The 20,089-nt window shown below is 36.8% G+C and overlaps 1 protein-coding gene across 4 annotated transcripts in view; it reads left to right on the forward strand.

Moving 5' to 3' along the window:
• Positions 1 to 20,089, forward strand: part of ZNF407 (zinc finger protein 407) — a 474,883-nt gene that overhangs the window by 32,331 nt on the left and 422,463 nt on the right. For all 4 annotated transcript variants that reach the window (XM_078348272.1, XM_078348273.1, XM_035271367.3 and 1 more), the window contains exons 2-3: positions 2,812 to 7,544; positions 13,154 to 13,268. In XM_078348272.1, the coding sequence (XP_078204398.1) occupies positions 2,864 to 7,544; positions 13,154 to 13,268 (4,796 nt within the window). In that variant the 5' untranslated portion in view covers positions 2,812 to 2,863. The remainder of the gene's footprint in view (positions 1 to 2,811; positions 7,545 to 13,153; positions 13,269 to 20,089) is intronic.

Genomic DNA, 20,089 nt, shown 5'->3' on the forward strand with positions numbered 1-20,089 from the left:
CCCTTTTCCCTTCCTCCTTTCCCTCTCCTTCCCCTCTCCTTCCCCCCTCCCCTTCCACTTCCCCTTCCCCTTCGCCTTCCTTTTTCTTTCCTTTCCTTTGAGACAGGCTCTCACTCTGTTGCCCAGGCTGGAGCACAGTGGTTCTGTTGTAACTCATTGCAGCCTCAAACTCTAAGGCACAAGCAATTTTCCCACCTAGACTCCCGAGTAGCTGAGGCTACAGGTTCACACCACCACAGCTGGCTAATAAACTAGAGTTTTCTTAACTTATTTGACCAGAGATGTTTTTTCACCTAAAACACCTACTCTTATATAATTTATAATTTCTGGAACCTATTCTGAAGGAATGTATTTGAACTAATGTTGAATATCTTATAAGTGCAATAAAACTATGTATATTTATCTTTCTATGGTTTTTCAAATATTTGTACATTATAGATATTTGATAATTTATATATTTTTAACAGCTTTATTGAGATATTTTAAGTTCAATGGATTTTAGTATTATAATCTATTGATGGATGTGTGCAACTATCACCACAATACATTTTAAAACACCCCTTACCCTTTAGCTGTCACCCTCCATTCTGCCTGCCTACCTCCAGCCCTGAGAAACCAAGGGCTGTCTACTTTTCTGTCTGTATAGATTTCTGTATTCTAGACATTTCATATAAAAAGGAATCTGTATACTATGTGGTCTTCACTTGATAATGTTTTTGAGGCCATCCACATTGTGGCATGTATTAGTACTTCATTTGAAATTTTATTTGTATTGTATTTTTAGACACAAAGTCTCTGTCACCCAGGCAGGAGTGCAGTGGTGCGGTCATAGCTCAATGCAGCCTTGAACTGCTGGGCTCAAGAGTCCTCCTGCTTCAGCTCCAGAGTTAGGACCATAGGCACTTGCCACTAATCTTTATTATTTTTTATTTTTTGTAGAGTTAGGGTCTTGCTATGTTGTCCAGGCAGGTGTCAAACTACTGGACCCAAGCTATCCTCCCTCCCGGGCCTCCAAAAGCATTGGAATTATAGCCATGAGCCACTGTCCCTGGCCAATACTTCATTCTTTTTATGACTGAATACTATTTCATTACATGGATATCACATTTTCTCTATTCATTCATTCATTAATAAACATTTGGATTGTTTACACCTTTTGGCTATTAGGAATAAATATTGCCATCAGCATTTGTGTACACGTTTTTGGTTGGATATAAATTTTTATCTCTCTTGGGTGTATACCTAGGAGTAGAATTGCTGGACTACATGCTAGCACCATGTTTACTTGTTTAAAGAACTGGTAGACTGTGTTCCATAGTGGCTGCACCATTTTACCTTCCCATCAGTGGTGTTATGAGGGCTCCGCTTGTTCCACATTCTTGCCAGCACTTGTCAACTGATTTTGTGAGTATCTTGGTGAGTTTGAAGTGGTATCTCCTCGTGGGTTTGTTTTGCATTTCTTTAGTGACTATTAATGTAGAGTGTGTTTTCATATGCATAGAATTATGTATTTTCTATGAAGAAATGTATTTCATATTCTTTGCTCATTTTTGAATTGACTTATTATTGAGTTACAAAAGTTTTTAAAATATATTCTAGATGCAAGTCCGTTATCAGATATCAGATTTGCAGAAATGTGTCCCATTCTGTGGGCTTTCTTTTCACTTTCTTGGTAGCGACCTTTGAAACATAGTGTTTTTTGAAGTTTTTAATTTTGATGAAGTCCAGTTTACTTGTTTCTCTTATTGTTCATGCTTACATTATAAGTATATTTTTGTTGCCTAATTTTAGCTGAATCAAAGGAATAGACTTCATTTGATGTGTCAATGTTATGGAGTAAATAGCTAAAATAGTTTAAAATAGTTGTCATTAGCTTGAGACTATAAAATGTTGATGCCTTTTTATTAACATGAAATCAGATGGCATTTGGCTGAAAATTCCAATCATGGTGTAAAGTAAATGGAAAATGATATGTTTTAATTGAATTAAATGGCATAATGAAAAATAAAATCAATATTATTGATTTCAAGGCATTTTATTCAATAAAATCTTTTTTTTCCTCAAAATTTACTCCATTAATTCTACTCTACCACTGACATTTCCCTTTGCCATTAACCTTCAGACAATATAAAAGGACTGTTAGATGAGGGAATTAATGATTGACAGCTGGACTGGAAGTGGCTTTTCATTGGTAAAGAGCTTGAGCATGAATGGTGATATGTAATGAGATTATACATGTTGTTCATTGGAATATGTTTAGAAAAATCATGGCAAAGCTCTTTGTTTTAGGAGAAAAGGATGAAACAGTTGTTTTAAAATTACGTTTCTTTTATATAGGACTTGGGCTCCTTTCAGGGATTAAGGAGGGGAAGGCCTCACCTCTAGACTTGAATTACAGCTGTTTTGTTTTCGTATGTTTTACAGAGTAGAGTAGGAGCTTATTGAAATGTATTTTGAAAGGAGAGCTTCTCTGTGTGTGTGTGTGTGTGTGTGTGTGTAGTGTGTGTTTTAAAGGGCAGTCAATTGAAGTATACTGGTACAGAGAATTGAAAATATGGGAGTTTGTTGAGAAATCACTTTTTCTATCAAAGATACCAGGTATTTCTTCCTGAGTCAACAATAGGGTAAAGTGGTGTTCCTAAAATCCTACTTCATACTTCTTAATAAAAGACTTTAGACATGTGATCAAATTCATCTCAGTATAAAGGGCATTTCATTGAGGCTAACTATATGATACTTTTTCATCTAGTTTTGGACTAATACGTATGTCTTTATATTCAAGATTTAATAACATGTTTGTTTACTTCACAGGTTATGAGTGCCAGTGAGCCACCTTAGATAAAGCATCATCAGCACTTTATTAATGATGGATAGTGAGAATAAACCCGAAAATGACGAGGATGAAATGATAAACAAAGAAGCACAAGACTTGACAAAGCTTTCATCCCATAATGAAGATCATGGGCGTGTATCTGACGTGATAGCAAGTCTCCCTGAGAATTCTACGAACAAAAGAGGTTTTTCAGAATCATTGAACTTTGGTAGTGTTGTTACAGGAAAAGACAGTAATAAACATGCTTCCAAACGTAGGAAATTAGATGAGGCAGAACCCCTTAAATCTGGAAAGCAAGATGTTTGTAGGTTAGAAACTTCTGAAAGCTCAGCCACAGAAGAGGGTATCACAGTGGATGCAGCAGGGAAGAAGGCCTTCCTGAGCGACCGCACAGTTGGAGGCACGTGTCTCCCGAATGCCCTCTCCCCTTCTCGCGATGTTAGCACTGTTGATGTTGTTTCTCTGAAAACAGACATTGAACAAACGTCTGCTCAGGAAATGATTTCCCTTGATCTGGAAAGAGAATCTCCTTTCCCCCTGAAAGAAGTTAATGTTAGTTGTACCATCGGGGATGTAGATACAGTCCTCAAGTGCGGCACCTGTGGGCATTTGTTTTCTTCATGCTCTGATTTGGAAAAACATGCTGAGTCTCACATGCAGCACTCTAAGGAACATACCTGTTGTCACTGCAGCCACAAAGCAGAGAGCAGCTCAGCACTCCATGTGCATATCAAACAAGCACATGGGCTACAGAAGGTCTTTTCTTGTGATCTTTGTGGTTTTCAGTGTGCAGAAGAAAACCTGTTGAATGCACATTATCTTGGCAAAACACATCTCCGTCGTCAGAATCTGGCTGCTCGCGGAGGATTTGTACAGATCTTAACAAAACAGCCTTTTCCTAAAAAACCATGTACAATGGCAACAAAAAATGTTCGCTCCAAGCCAAGAACTTCTAAACCAATAGCAAAAAACAGTGATTCAAAAGGATTACGAAATGTGGGAAGCAAATTTACAGATTGGACAGGAAGCATTTCTGAACAAAGTGGCAGTAGTAGTGAGCTTCTTGTTGAAATGATGCCTTCCAGAAATGCTTCGTCACAGGAAGTAGAGATTGTTGAAGAAAATGTTACTTCCCTTGGTATAACTCAGAATCCTGAAAACCAGAGTAAAAAGCTAGACACCTTAGTAACCTCAGAGGGTCTCTTAGAGAAATTGGAATCTACCAAAAATACCCAGCAGGCAGCACACAGTATCAGTGTAATCTCGAGGCCAAGACCCGAGCGAAATATTCTCGTGTTGGGTAATAGCTTCCGTCGACGAAGCAGCACTTTTACCTTGAAGGGCCAGGCAAAGAAAAGGTTTAATCTTTTAGGAATTAAAAGAGGCACAAGTGAAACTCAGAGGATGTTTATGAAACACTTTAGAACACAGATAAAAACACACGATGCAGAGTCAGTGCCGAAACACTTGGAAGCGAGCAGCAGTGTGCAGAGACTGTGTGTGACTACCTCAGAAACTCAGGAGGTGGAGCAGGGTCGGGGGAGCACCTGTACTCGGGGCTCCAGGCTGGACTCCCTGACAGTGAAGCCAGCTTCTGACCCTCAGACATTGTGTGCTTGTACAGACTGTGGGCAAGTTGCTACAAATAGGACAGATTTGGAAATCCACGTGAAAAGGTGCCATGCCAGAGAGACGAAACTTTACTGCCATACTTGTGACTTCTCTAGTACATCAAGGAGGGACTTAGATGAGCATTCGCACAGTCCCCAGCATCAGCAAACTGCTTCTGCCCTGAGTTGTCAGTGTTGTTCATTTACATCCTTGAATGAAATAAATCTTAGGGACCACATGAAGGAAAAGCATAATATGGCTTTTCTTTGCACCCCTTGTAATCTGTTCTTTTTGTCTGAAAAAGACATGGAAGAACACAAAACCACCGAGAAGCATATTAGTTCATTGGTTCAACCAAAGACTTCGCAATCATCTAACAGTGATTTGGTTTTACAGACTTTACCTTTAAGTATTTTAGAATCAGAAAATGCAAAAGAGTCTATGGATGACTCAGGAAAAGTGGCTCAGGAAGAACCTGTGAAGTCCAGGGTAAGCCATGGTAATGAAGTGAGGCATTCCAGTAAGCCTCAGTTTCAGTGTAAGAAGTGTTTTTATAAAACAAGATCTTCTACTGTCCTCACGAGACATATAAAGCTTCGGCATGGTCAGGACTATCATTTTCTTTGTAAAGCTTGTAATCTTTATTCATTGAGCAAAGAAGGAATGGAGAAGCACATTAAAAGAAGCAAGCATCTTGAAAATGCTAAGAAAAATAATATTGGCTTAAGCTTTGAAGAATGTATTGAAAGGGTGTGTATAGGTGCAAATGATAAAAAAGAAGAGTTTAATGTTTCCGGAAATGGAAGGATTGAAGGCCATGTAGGTGTGCAATTACAAGAGCATTCCTATCTTGAGAAGGGCATGCTGATGCCTAAGGAACTGTCACAGTCCGGTGATAGCACCAAAGATGATGAATTAGCTTTGACCACTACTCCAAAGAGAGGGAGACCTAAAGGTAACATCTCACGGACATGTTCACACTGTGGTCTTTTGGCCTCTAGTATTACAAACTTGACTGTTCACATTAGACGAAAACACAGTCACCAGTATAGTTATTTATGCAAAGTGTGTAAGTATTACACTGTAACCAAGGGAGATATGGAACGTCATTGTGCTACCAAGAAACATAAAGGACGGGTAGAAATAGAAGCAAGTGGAAAACACAGTTCAGATATCATTGTTGGCCCTGAAGGGGGTGGCCTTGAAGCCGGAAAAAAGAATGCTGGCTCAGCAATGACCATGTCAGATGAACATGCTAACAAACCAGCTGAGTCACACGCCTCTCAAAAGGCAGATCATGGAAACTCAGTTGAAGCCAAAGTTGAAAATGTATTTCATTCTCTAGATGGAGAAGTTAATAGGCATCTTCTTGATAAAAAGGAGCAAATATCTCTAGAGCCAGAGGACCTTGTCCAGCAGGGGGATGTGTACTCCCAGAGAGACGTTACAGGCACCGGTGAGAATAAATGTATGCACTGTGAGTTTAATGCTCACTCCTCTGCTTCTCTAGAGCTACATGTAAAACGGAAACATACAAAGGAGTTTGAGTTTTATTGCATGGCATGTGATTACTACGCAGTGACTCGTCGCGAGATGACCAGGCACGCCGCAACAGAGAAGCACAAGATGAAAAGGCTGTCTTACCTGAACTCTGCTCATGTGGAAGCAGGTTCTGCAGACACGTCCAAAAAAATCATTGTGCCTGAAGAAGAGCATCAACAAAATTCTGAGGAATTTCAGATAATTTCAGATCAATCATCTGATACTCTTAAAGCTAGAAATGCTGCAGATTGCTCTATTTTAAATGAGAATACTAATTTAGATATGTCTAAAGTGCTCTGTGCTGCTGACTCTGTAGAAGTTGAGACTGAAGAAGAATCTAATTTCAATGAAGACCATTCCTTTTGTGGGACTTTCCAACAGGCTCCTGTCAAGGATAAAGTTAGGAAACCCGAGGAGATGATGTCCTTTACTATTTCCTTGAACCATGACTCCCCAAGCAGATTTCAAAATGAAAATTCAGGAAGCTCTGCTTCAAATTGTGAGACAGCAAAGAAAAACCATGAGCTATTGAAAGATGCAGGTGAGCTACGCATCCATTGTGAGAGTGAAGGAGGAAGCGTAGGAGACAGTGAAGGTGACGTTCCTCACCGACACCTGTGTCCTGCAGTGCTCGCTGGGGAGCTCTCGGCTGAAAGCCCCACTCCTGTTGTGACAAGAATAACCAGAGAACAGGGAAATCTGGAGAGTGGGGGTCAGAACAAAGTTTCATGTGGGCATGGTTTGGAGGACCTGAAAAGGGTCCAAGAAGATCCCATTCTGGAGAAAAAGGAAATTCTGATGAATTCCCAACATGAAACAGAAATTATTTTGGAGGAGGATGGCCCAGCTTCTGATAGCACAGTTGAAAGTAATGATGTCTATGAAACTATAATTAGTATTGATGATAAAGGGCAGGCCGTGTACAGTTTTGGCCGATTTGACTCCTCCATAATAAGAATAAAGAACCCAGAAGATGGTGAGTTGATAGACCAGTCTGAAGAGGGCCTGATAGCAACTGGAGTGAGAATTAGTGAGCTGCCCTTGAAAGACTGTGCTCAAGGTGTGAAAAAAAAGAGATCTGAAGGCAATTGCCTTGGTGAGTCTACACGCATTCGCTGTGATGATTGTGGCTTCTTAGCAGATGGACTGAGTGGACTGAACGTTCACATAGCCATGAAGCATCCTACAAAAGAGAAGCACTTTCATTGTTTACTCTGTGGAAAGTCCTTCTATACCGAAAGCAACCTTCACCAGCATCTGGCTAGTGCCGGCCACATGAGAAATGAGCAGGCCAGTGTGGAAGAGCTTCCGGAGGGAGGGGCCACGTTTAAATGTGTCAAGTGCACAGAGCCCTTTGATTCTGAACAGAATTTATTTCTACATATTAAAGGGCAGCATGAGGAATTGCTACGGGAGGTGAATAAATACATAGTGGAAGACACTGAGCAAATCAACCGCGAGAGGGAGGAAAACCAGGGAAACATCTGCAAGTATTGTGGAAAGATGTGTCGAAGCAGCAACTCGATGGCCTTCCTGGCACACATTCGCACTCATACAGGTATGTAGCTCCGCAGCAAGCCAAGTCAGTGAGGACATGGGGCCATTTGTTCCCATCCAGACAGACAGCCCTACCTGTAGCTGCTCATTGGCCTCCACCCAGTTCACATTTCACTGCTATGTGCTGCTCTGCTTGGCTATAATAAGTCATTGTTGACACTTCACATTTTTAAGGGTAATTAAGCCCTAGTGATCTCAAAGGCAGGTTAGTTGACGCGTTTCTTTTAATTTTGTTAAAAAGCCTGGTCCCTCTGATGCCTTTTACAAACTGCTGTCTGTTGCAGCTTTTCAGTTGTTTCTGAGTCCTAATTATTTGGTTTTCCAAAGTATATATTAAGTGGTACCTTATAATTTCAGAGGACATGTTAAGTGACTTTTAAGGAATGGAGTAATTAGATTTTTCTTATGATATTAGGGATGTAAAAATATTAATCACTAGATATTTTATATCCAAAAGTGTAACTTCCAGGCAACAAGATTCTACCTTCATGGATCAAAATTAGCCACCACTTTCCAAAGTTAACATGTGCTAAGGATCTGGTGTTCTTGGAGGTAGCACCTGATTTAGTCTCTGTGCTCTGTCACAGTTAGTGTTCCATTTTAATGTTTAATTTTAGGTGGAAAGTTTTTTAAAAAACATTTTTTTTTGGTGGAAAATGCATAAGCTACTGTTCTAAATTTATGTAAAAATTCGCTGCACTGTTTCTATAAACCTGCCATACATTCTTTATTTTAAATAGACAGCTTTTCTAAATCATGTGCTCTGCTTAGACAAGTTCTGTCTCCATGCTTGAATTTATGAGTGGATTTGAATAATAAATTCACATTTCAATGAACATATTTTCATTAAAACTGTAAGGTTTATTTTACTGTACTTTTAAATAATGGCTTATTATTAAAGCTATACTTTAAATTCATACAGTTTTTGATACTTTGTGCATGGTTACACGGAAGAAGACAAAAGAGTAGGAAGCGTCATTACTTGTTTAGGGTGATTAAAGATAGATAAAAGTTTTTCGTTGAAGGAAGTAAAGGGGCAACCTGCATAAGATTAATCTAGATAAGTACAGACATTGTACTTTTGATCCCAAATGTTCCCATGCGCTGCAGCCATTTCTCGGGAATAAGCCGAATGCTTATTTGTTTGCATTGTTAGTTTCTCTGTCAGTGCCTTGTTGCAGCTTTCTTTCTGGAATGATACAGTTTTAGAAATAAGTCTTGCTCACATGTGCAGAAAATATGTACTTTCTTAATATGCCCTCTTAAGGCAGATGAAACTGAATAAAACTAAGAGGAAGATGCTAATGGAGCTCTTTTTAGAATTCTTTATGCAACTGTCTGGTCAAGACATGTTGCTTATAATTGATGTGTCCATTACTTGAATTCTCTTGTAATTATAGTCAATAAGTCTTGTAAATGTGTTAAAGCTCACTAAAAGCATACAAATTCAAGAACAGAGTAAGGCTAATAATTTAAAATAATCAATGTAGGCATTTCAGCACTTAATTTCCCTTGTGTGTTGATAGCTGATCATTCTTAATCCATTAAGATTTATTTAGTCGTTTACAATGCAAAATAGGTTTGCACTGGTCACTTGTGCCATTTGAAAATGTCCACCAGGTTAAGTGCAGAATGTAGTCCATTAGTCTTCCTTGACTATATGTATTAATTGCATTTAAAATCAAGTTAATGTGGATGTGAAAGTGAGGTAACTATCAATATGTGACAAAGTAACCCTACTTATATAAGTTACATCATTGATTGTAACATTTAGTAAAAGTTAGCATATTTTTTCTTAAACTTCATGTGTTGGTCGTATCAGGAAGTACATTTTTATTGTGCTTTGAAACACTACCAAGAGCCCTGTTCCTGAGGACACACTACAAGTTTACCATTTCAGTTTTGCAAGTCATTTTATTGGGGAAATTGGTCTCCAGGTTTAATTCAAGGTTTTTTTCTTGGAGCATCTTAAAATGAATTGCTTTTCAGATATTTTGCTTATGTTCATAAAATAGTAATGCAGAGACTATTATTAATGGTTAACTGGAAAAGAGCTTACTCTTCCAATCCCTGTTTTCATATTTTGTGATTTACTGTATGTTTTATATAACCTTTCCCCCCCATCCTTAGCATGATAAAAACAGCTCTATAAGAAATAAATGAGTTTTGGTTATCAAGCATTGTAGGAAAAAGCATCCTTAGAGTCTCCCTGTGTGCATGCTACTATGAAGCAATCAACATGACCAGAATGGGCAGTCTTGCCTTTCATGTTACATTAGTAGACCTAAAAAATGTCATTTTCTTTTCTTTTTTTTTTTTTGAGACAGAGTTTTGCTCTTCTTACCCAGGCTGGAGTGCAATGGCGTGATCTTGGCTCACTGCAACCTCTGCCTCCTGGATTCAGGCAATTCTGCCTCAGCCTTCTGAGTAGCTGGGACTACAGGCACGCACCACTATGCCCAGCTAATCTTTTGTATTTTTAGTAGAGACGGGGTTTCACCTTGTTGACCAGGATGGTCTCGATCTCTTGACTTCGTGATTCGCCCGCCTCGGCCTCCCAAAGTGCTGGGATTACAGGCTTGAGCCACCGTGCCCGGCCACAAATGTCATTTTCATTTCTCCCGCATTGGTCTGTCAAAGCTTTTATTTCATGTTGCATGGGCTACTGTTGAGCTACCAGATTGTCTGAAGTCATGCATTTTTTATGTTTAGAGTGCTCTGGTCGCTAGTGCCATCTCAAAATGTTCCAGGGAGATAGGTAGTGTGTGACTTCACTAAAAATTTCTAAAGTTAGGACTGGTAGTGTTTGTAGCTTAATACGTGACAGAGGACAGACAGCTCAGTAGGAGAGTTAATCTGTAGACTTTCAGCACAGTGACAAAGACTTCCCATTGTTGACTGCCTCATTTATGTCTCACACTTAGTTGGCTCTTGGTATATCTTGATGAATGAATAAATGAAGGAGCACATGAATGAATGAATGAAGTGTTTGAATGGTTAGGGAGGATTGTAGGATGATGGCTCTGTTAGGTATTGGGTAATATACAATGTCATTCATTCCTTCAAGTTCTAAAGGCCTTCATTTGGTATTTTCTCTTTAATGCTAATGTCACATCCATGTCTTCATAGCAATTAATAATGACTGATGGTTGAGGAGTCCCTGTAGGCCTGAGTGAAGACCTAGTTTTTAACGATTTTGAAATTATTTTGATAAAGTGATAAGACACCAGAAAGATACAGAGTCTCTTTAGTTTTTCCCTTTGAAAAAAACCTTATGGACCAAATGAAGACCAAAAAAACCTACTGAGGATATTGCTGTTCCAAGAAATGGAACTATTGCAAATAATATTGTAGGTTTTTAATAATCAAAGTGTACCTGAGAGGAATATTTAGAGATCTGTGATTTTATAATTTTGTCTTATAAACACTATGCCTGCATTCATTTCAGAATGTGCCTAGCAAACTTAAAAATGGAAACATTATTAGTTAGGGAAAAAAGAAAGAAGGGTCTTTTTTTTTTTTTAATGCAGAGAAGTATTACCTCTGCTAGTATTTGAATTTTTATGGCACAGAAAGGAGATGTTAACATAGTCTACTCTGAATATAAGATGTAAAGAATAGTCAAGGCCTCTGTGATTCTGGGTGAAGCAGTCAACAAAATAGCTCATTTAGGAATTGCCAGCATACTGTGCTGTGATCACTGAGACCTGCAGAAACTGGAGGTTTCCACAGAGGAGCCACACACAGGAAATTGAACACACCAGAGACCCCACGTCCATATCTCTGTGGCATCTGTGCCACAGGAGGAGGAGCTAGTCACATGGCAGGTGCTGTGTGAGCAAAGTGAACACTCAAACCCATGAGACTTTTACATCCTTCGCCAAAACTGTAATACAAATTTGGGAGAGGTTTATCTTCTTCGTTTGGAGTCCTGATATTATTGTTACCTAATAATGTCCTAATTACTGTGTTATCTTTAGAGCCTTTCAATTTAAAGTATTGGTAAATTGGTTCTTCACTCATTTTCAAAAGTTCCTTTATAGAATTCTATGTCTTAGTGAAATGTTTAAAGTAGTGATAGGCTTAGTTTTCTCAGAATCATTTAAATAAACTGTAGTTTCTAATGTGACTTATAGAATGTGATTGCCGTAAGGTGCAGTCTCAACCTGCTTTTGACATTTAAACATATAAACCTGACTAGATATAACCATTCAGGTGCTAAATATATTTTACATCTACTTCTAACAGCAGAAATGGAAGTATTAAGAGATCTGGCTTCATTGTCATTGAACTGTGAAATATTCAACCTTGTCTGCCCGTGCTTAGTACTGTTGACTTTTTTATTTCTGTTGGAAGATTAAAATTAAATGCTTCACTTTTTTTGTCAGCTTTTGGGAATTAAATTGAAATTTAAGACTAAAATTTTTTACTGAGTGCTACAATTTCAACAAAGTATTCTTGGAGGATTTTTTTTTCCAAGGGCACTGCACAAAGGTTCATTGATCAAATATGATTTATTATAATTTTTTAAATTTGAGCTTTTTGTATATTTATTAAAGTTCACATATTTCATGTTCTATCTAACTGTAGTAGAGGGAGTATTTCACCATGTAAGTACTAAATATGATACCACAAATCTGGTAACATACTGTTCTGATTTTAAACTGGTTTTTACGATTATGATTTATTTATTTATTTGAAGATGTAGTGGTTAGAAAGTTGGGAAATGGTGTATACATTTTATAGCTTAAGAGTGTTGTTTCTCATTAATGTGAATACTGATTATCTGTTAATATGTTTCAGTTTCAGTCTTATCTGTTACTGACTCTAAGTGTGTAGACTTTGAAATAATCTTATTTTCACATTTTTTAGTATAGCTTAATCTTATTTCTTTATGAAATAATTTAAAAAATTTTGTTGCTTCTATGCTTTTTGTGTTGAAATATTTGTTCTTGAAGTTAATAAACAAAATGTCAATTCTGCCAGTTTGTTGAATCATCATAGATTTTGGACCATAAAAATGATCATAAAAGCACAAAAATTATCTACTGTATATTTATAAATTATCTTATGAAAAATACAGAGAATAATTTGCTATCAATGTCAGAAAAATATCTGAAATATACCATTGTTAACGTAAGTAAATTCAAAGCTGGAGAAATATGAGGAGACAAGGAGATGGCCACAAGAAATGTATGTGATGATAAATATGCTTTTAAAAATATCAGCTGCTCTGTGTGCATTTGTGTTTTAAAAATGTTCCCTTTGAAGTGTTGAGTGACTTTAAGATGTATTTTTGTGAATTGTAAGAAAAATATTTAAGATTATGTAGCTCATTTCATCTACTTAGTGCTACTCAGCAGTCTCACTTTAGACTTTGAATCTTAGAATTGTTACTGGAAGTTAGGAAGACTCACTGAAACATTAAAGTCTTCAGAGTAAAATAATTATGGAGGCAGGTCTATTCAAGTTACAAATCAATGCAGGTATTCCATTTCGGGCACAGAAATTCTTAATTAGGTTAAAGGTGTGATTTAAGATTTAGTCCTCTTTTCTAAGCTATCAGTGATGTATTCAAAATCAAATCATATTTATGTTAAATTTACTCAGGATCAAAACCATTCAAGTGCAAGATATGCCATTTTGCAACAGCTCAGCTTGGAGATGCCAGAAACCATGTGAAAAGGCACCTTGGGATGAGGGAATACAAGTGTCATGTCTGCGGGTGAGTAAACTGAAGCCATCTCTGCTGCATGAACCAGGAGGCATGTGCAAGATAGCCTTTGTTTCGGAATTCAAAACCGATAGGAGTAAGAGTGGCTAAAATTATGCATGCGTACCCTTCTTTCCATTGTTATGGTAAATTCCTTAAATACAGTTATGACATTCTTCTCCCACTTCTAATCCTGTACTGAAGATGAGCAATTTTATGGGCTACAAGGTCAATTTGAACCTGTAATCTATAAATTGACTAAATTATAGGATGTTCATTCACATTGCCAGAGAGAACTATAAATTCCATTTGAAGACATAAAAAATACATAATATAGCTTTAGGAGTGTATATGTATGTTTTTTTTTTCTTTTCTGTACTACTTTAATTTTTATCACATTAATAGCTCTTTGGATCCATTGGACATATTCTATAAGGAAAACAACAAAAGATTTAATTTCAGATGGCTGGTTACTGAGCATTGCAGGGATGATACTGAAGAAAACTGTGTTATGCATTTTTGTGTAACTTTATTTCAAAACTTATTTTCTTTTTTAGTTGATGGTTCTTTCTCTGAAGAATCATGTGCAATGTTTAATTGTCATTCAAATGTGTTGCATTTAATAGAAAGTGCTAAGGTGTCTTAATGCAAGACTAATTAATTTAGCAGAAATGTTTAAAAGGTTTTAAAATGCTACGACATATATGGTATATCATAAGACATTCAGAGGTGGATTTTAATGCCCTACTTCTGATTAAAAGTATATTTTAATGTTATTATGCCAGAGAAATTAACTAATAAGTGCATCAGATAAAAATTATTCATGTGAAACCTGAGAAACTTGCAATTCTTATGGCTAATTCACAAAATAACACAGGCTCAATTAAATTATGCAATGTGCACATAGGAGGTTTATTTTCTTTTTTAGTAGAAGCTTCTGCTGATTGATACTACCATGTAAATATGTTTTATGTCAAAAACAAGTTCTGTTATTTGTTGGACAGTCCACTTTATCCCAGGATGCAATTGCGTGTTTTGACCCTTAGGATAGTTTTGCAAGTACCTTTGCAAGCAGTTTTATGAACCATGGTCGGTGATACATTCATTGGCAGAATTGATGGTTCAGTGACTTGCAGCTGAAGTAAATGAAGATGGCCCGAAAGCTCCCTGAAGACCAGTGGGAGAATGAGTTTTGTTACTACTGATTTTAGCTGCAAGGGTGAAGTGCCAAATGGTTCATTTTAGTGGTTTTAGGTCTATCTCATCCATTGTTTTTACCGTGCGTGTCATCAGAGGCCCTGACTCCAGTGAAGATTTGCGATTAGGTGGCAGTAAGCAGCTTTTTTCTCATTTCTGAGAAGTAAGTAAACACTTTTCGCATAGTCTGTCCATAGAGATCTAATTCCATTCATTTTTTAATTAGGGTTACTTAGATCCTAGAATGAGAAGTTTCTCACAAAACAATTTCTAACGTATCTGGCATCAAAAAGAATACATAATTGATTGGCTTTAGGTGTATGATTTGAGCAGTGCACACCCTGCTCACTAACTGCTTGCCACATACACCTGAAATATTGCATGAATAGTTCATATATTTGATTCCAGAGATACAGAATTGTAAATAATTATACATACATTGAGTTTTATACTGCCATCAGAGAAAGCTGTGTGTATGTGTGCGTATGTAGAACAAGTATTCTGGAGTCCAGAATTGTATTTCTTAGACTTACGACAGCCATTGAATTTCATCAGACTAGGAAATAATAGCTCTTTTTATGTTTTAAATTAAATTTGATTGAAAAGTTACGTAGCAATAATTTTAACAGTGATGCTGAAAGTTCTGAAGAATTGCAGTAAACTGAAGAATCCTTACTGATCTATGTAGTTGAAACAAAATGGTAGTGAATTAGGTACCCTTCAATGCTACAGAAAAAGTATCATAGGTTGATCCATATTTCATGTGTTTCAAAGGGATAGGGCAGTGTGTAAGTTAAAAATTAAAGTGAAAAACAAAAATGTTCAAGGATTGGTAATCAGATTACTGGCACCAGAGAGTATTTGTACATTAACATCACTGACAAAGTCAATTCATTATCATTGATGGCTAAATAATCTTAGAATGCTCAGTGGACCTATTAGTTCCTGAACATAAGCAGCTCATGCTGCATTTCTTCATTAGCTTTAATTGCTATAAATTTTACCTTTTACAAAATCATGCTTTAAAAGGTAAAGTGATCTTTCAGGAACATTAACTGTAATTTTGTCACAAACAGAAGGTCCTGCGTTATGTTTTCTTTTCTTTACTAGCTAATATCTTAGTCTCGTCTTTTAGAATTTTCTTAATGAGCTCTTCATTATTTGAGTTATAAGGAGTTATTTCCCAAATAGTCTTGATTGACCAAAAATTATAAAAAATTGGGCAGTCACATTTTTAAAGTGAAATTGTTACTCACAATACTGTACTCTATTTCTTAGTAACCTCTTGGTTTTCTTGAAAAACACTATTTTGTGGTGAAATTGATGGAAACAGCAAACAGTACTGAGCTCAATATTAATGTCTCAGATTATTCGTAATTGACCTCTTTTTCAGATCTTTATATGAGGTGATTTTGGATGATCATCAGCTACACGTTTTGTGTTTCTCACTAACACGTAGTTTTAGGGTTGTGTACTAGCAATACCCTTAACAAAAACTGCCTTTTAAACTTTTGTCTAACTTCTCTGAACCTCGATCGATTTTCTTTGAATCTCCAGGAGCATTTGAAGGTATCATTCCCCTCTCTTGCCCTGCCCCACTGGCACATCTAGCTACTGTATATCTTGGGTTTAAGTTAGTTTGACATAAGAAACTGCATGTGTTAGATGTCTAATTTCTATTAGGTAGTTAAGATTAAGAATTCAGACTCTAAGTTTTGTTTACCCAAGGTTTACCTGCTCATGTGGTGGTAAAAGTTTCAAAAATGTATTGCTTTGTACTTCATGTTTTTAGTACACATTATGTATAACTTTATGTGAGAGTCATTTATTTTACTTTCACTTTTGGGGGAGCACTTTTTTTTTTTTTAAGTAGAGTTTCTTAATTGCTAAAAATATCCAAGTGTGATTGAGAGAGGAATTTTGTAGAACGTAGGTGTGTTTATATTTAGGCACTTGGTGGATAGTTAACTTGAAAATCTGTTATGGGTCTGACATAGGGGTTAGTGGGAGAGAAAGTAAGAAATAACAGAAAGTATACTTTTTTATACTTAATACTTTTATTTAATAATTCTGTGTTTAGAAAATAGGCCAAATGCATATTTTTATTACATTTATGATGTTTTTATTTTTTTCAATAGTCAAAAACTTGAAAATCTCAATGACTTTAGAAATTATTTTAGGCACCATGTCTTGTTAAATTCTTTTAAATTTATTTTATTCTCTATGTATGTATAAAATATTATGCCTAGTACTCTAAATAATATTTATTCAGTGCATTGTGGTTTAATAAATAGCTTTGATTAACTTCTGTCTCACGTGTTGATTTCTATGGCTTTGTAGACTGATGCTTGTTATCCGCATTTTACTGACGGGAAACTTAATATTCAAAATGTTTTTAGCAATGTACGTAAATTATCTGATCAGTAATGGTACACCACTTTTCTTCCTTTAACTCTCCCTTTTCTTTATTTCTCCATTAATTGTTGTAATACTCATTTTTGTTCCTGACTTAACTTTAATTTGTACTTATTTTTTCCTCTCTAGGCTGTTTTCACTAAGCATGTAGTTAATGTAAACTTACCTACCTTCTCCTTGCATCTACTTTTATTTTCTGCTTTTGCCCAGAGTTACATTTTTTAAAAGTTGCTTGCACAGTGCTTTACTTTTATATTCTGATATTGTCTCTCTCTTTCTCTCTCTCCTCCCCCTTCTCTGTTTTATATTTCCCACTTATAAGTGTTACTTTAAATAATTTTTTTCCCACTCTCTTTTATTTGTTGATAATTTATTACATTTACTTGAGGAATATATTTGTGTAATAGCAAGAGGTAAGCGTCTAAAAGTGTAAAGATTGTATCATCCCATTAAGATGAAAGGGATATGATTGATCAACTTTGCTTATTGTTTTTGTTTTGCAGTATTAATTTTTTTTCTTAAAGAGTTGTAGGAAACTAGTATTTGGCCTGTGATTTCAACAAACCTGAGAAATGATAACTAAGTTTGATATGCCATTATTCATAAGTGTAGACCTGAGTGTGCATGATACAGGAGCTGCATTGTTTACTGATTGATTTCCCTGAGTCTCATCTTGATTCTTGTGTGTGGAGTTAAATAGTTGAATAGAATTTAATCAGGAGAGAATAAGGGCATTTTCTAAATCTGTCACATCTGGTTTCATGAAAAGATTCCAGACATTTTAAAATTGTATGTTAATGTGCTTATGAACTGTTTATTCCTAGTTGGTTTAAGAAACCTTAAATAGAAAGTTACTAATGCAGTAAAACTCTTTGTGTGTGTGTGTGTGTGTGTGTGTGTGTGTGTGTGTGTGTGGCATTACCTACTTTTTGTGCATTAGAAGGGATCTCTATGTAGATGATTATAATGTCACTTTCTGACCTTTGCAGCTTGAATAATTGTAAATCATTGCTTCATAACGTGTCAGAGAATGTCTGTACTAGGCAATTAAATGGCAGAATATAATAGACCAAATTATTGCCTGTCATGTTTTCAACAACACAGTTAGTGTTTGAGTTACACTTAATCATTACGTGCATTAGCAACTTTGTTGGGATCCAGCTTCAGGCTGAGCATGAAATGCATTACATTATTTAAACCTCTAATGGTACAAGTCATTTATTTGTGTTGAAGTGTACAACATGCAGAGTTTCATAAAGCAGGGAACACTTGAGAGCTTAATTTATCCAAATCAAAGTCTAAATGCAGATAAACACAAGTGGCAAAAATTAGTAATTTTTATAGGCTGGAAATATTTAAAAATACATGGTTGTGGGTAATTGTAGGCAGCAGGAATAAATTAAAATCACTATTTTTAGTCTCCTCTGAGAACTAAAGCTGTGTGTACCTAAGTCATTAAAAGCACCATGGAATTGCATTTTTAGCTGAACAATTAGTTACACCCATCATATCTACAGATCTATCCAAGTAAAATAAGTATTTGGTTTAGCTGGTTGTTTTGGTTAAAGAGATGTAGTTAGGAAACATTTATTCTATAATGTAGCATGAATTATGCTTGTAACAGTATAAAGTGCAGCATCTCTCAGTTTTGTAAAAAACGTTTAAATTAACATTAAAATGCTCTCCCATTATAAATGGTACATTATATATTTCATCCACATAATATTTTAATATTTTTTGTTAAATATTTTTGTCTTAGGCTTGAAATTTTAAAAATGCTATGTAATGATTGCTGTCTCTCTTCCTCAGTTAGGAATAAAAAGTTAACATTATTTGTATATTCCTCTGATGTTAGAATCCTTGAGATACTTTTTGCATAGTGAATGAACATTTACAGTTTTTAAAACTATGCAAATGACTTTATTATTGGGAAGCCTAAGAGCTATCTCGGTTATAATATTCACATATTAAACTTGTTTTCTCAGATAGCATCCTTGTGTGTTTTCCAGTGAAGTGTTTGGTGAAGCTGGGAGGGTTCTGGGGTGGGGTTAGGACAGCAGAGTGGAAACCGGCAGCTCCCCCTCACAGGGAAAAGACAAGCTCTTGTGTCCATTATATCCTGGTTTCCTTTTCTGTGTGGTGGTTTTTAAAATTTTGGCCACAGAAGAGTGGGGTCATTAGGTTTATTCTGTGGCCAATGAGTATGATCAGCCTATAACAAAACAGAAATAAACTAAACAGAGCAAGACTCTGTCTCTTAAAAAAAAAAATCTTCTTTTGGAGTGTCAGGATTCTTTAACCTTCCTGACCCAGCAGTAGAATATAGGAGGGTAGCCATGCTTCTGGTTTCCTTGCCTGTTCCATAATTTTTTTTCTTGCTAACCTCCCTCTCCCTGTTCTGTTTCCTACAGTCCTTTACTTTGTGGATGCTTCTGCTGTTTCTTTTGTGCAAGAACTGAATGAGAAGGAGGCATGAGAAATGTAGCTAGAAGGGAAGCATAACCACGGATTTATTATTTGTTTATTATCTCTCATTTGGCAGATTCTTGTGTTTTTCCTTTTTGTGGGCACTGTGACAAGGCGGTGCCCAGGCCGTCTGCTGCGTGGAAGCCACTCTAGGTGTAGGAGCAAGGCTGGGTGGAAGCAAGGATTGGAGGATGAGTTCTGCGGAGGAGCAGTAGGAAAGTCTTTGTGCACAGGCAGGTTATCTTTGAGTTGGGTCTTAAAGGATGAGGCGCTGTTCACAAGGTACATTTGGACGTTTTTAACAGAGGGAACACAAGGGGAAGTACAGAGATGTGGAAGAGCACTGCAGGCAATTTCTGAAGTGTTTGTGACTAACTGGGAAAGTGAGGATTAAACAAACATCTGTTGAATGTCAGCATGTGCCAGCACTGTGTTAGTCTTTAGGGTTAAGAAGTTCAAAACAACACCTGCCTCAGATGGAGAAAGCTGAGGTCAAGAAATGCCAAGTTTCCCTAGCTGCTTCAGAAAAACACTTCCTTGGGCTGGTAACATTTGATATGCAGTAAGTGGGAGTTAGGCAGATTAGCAGGGGCAGCCCATTCCAGGCAGGGATTGCAGCAGGATCAGCCATGGAGGGTGGGATGTGCATGAACTCTACAGGGCAGTCAAGACTGCTGGGAGCTGGATTGTGAAGCCAGGTGGACAATTCCAGGGACAATGGGGTGAGGTGGGCAGGGGTCAGGCCACAGAGCTGG

The sequence above is a fragment of the Callithrix jacchus genome, chromosome 13 (genome assembly GCF_049354715.1).
Source record: "Callithrix jacchus isolate 240 chromosome 13, calJac240_pri, whole genome shotgun sequence".
NCBI lineage: Eukaryota > Metazoa > Chordata > Mammalia > Primates > Cebidae > Callithrix > Callithrix jacchus.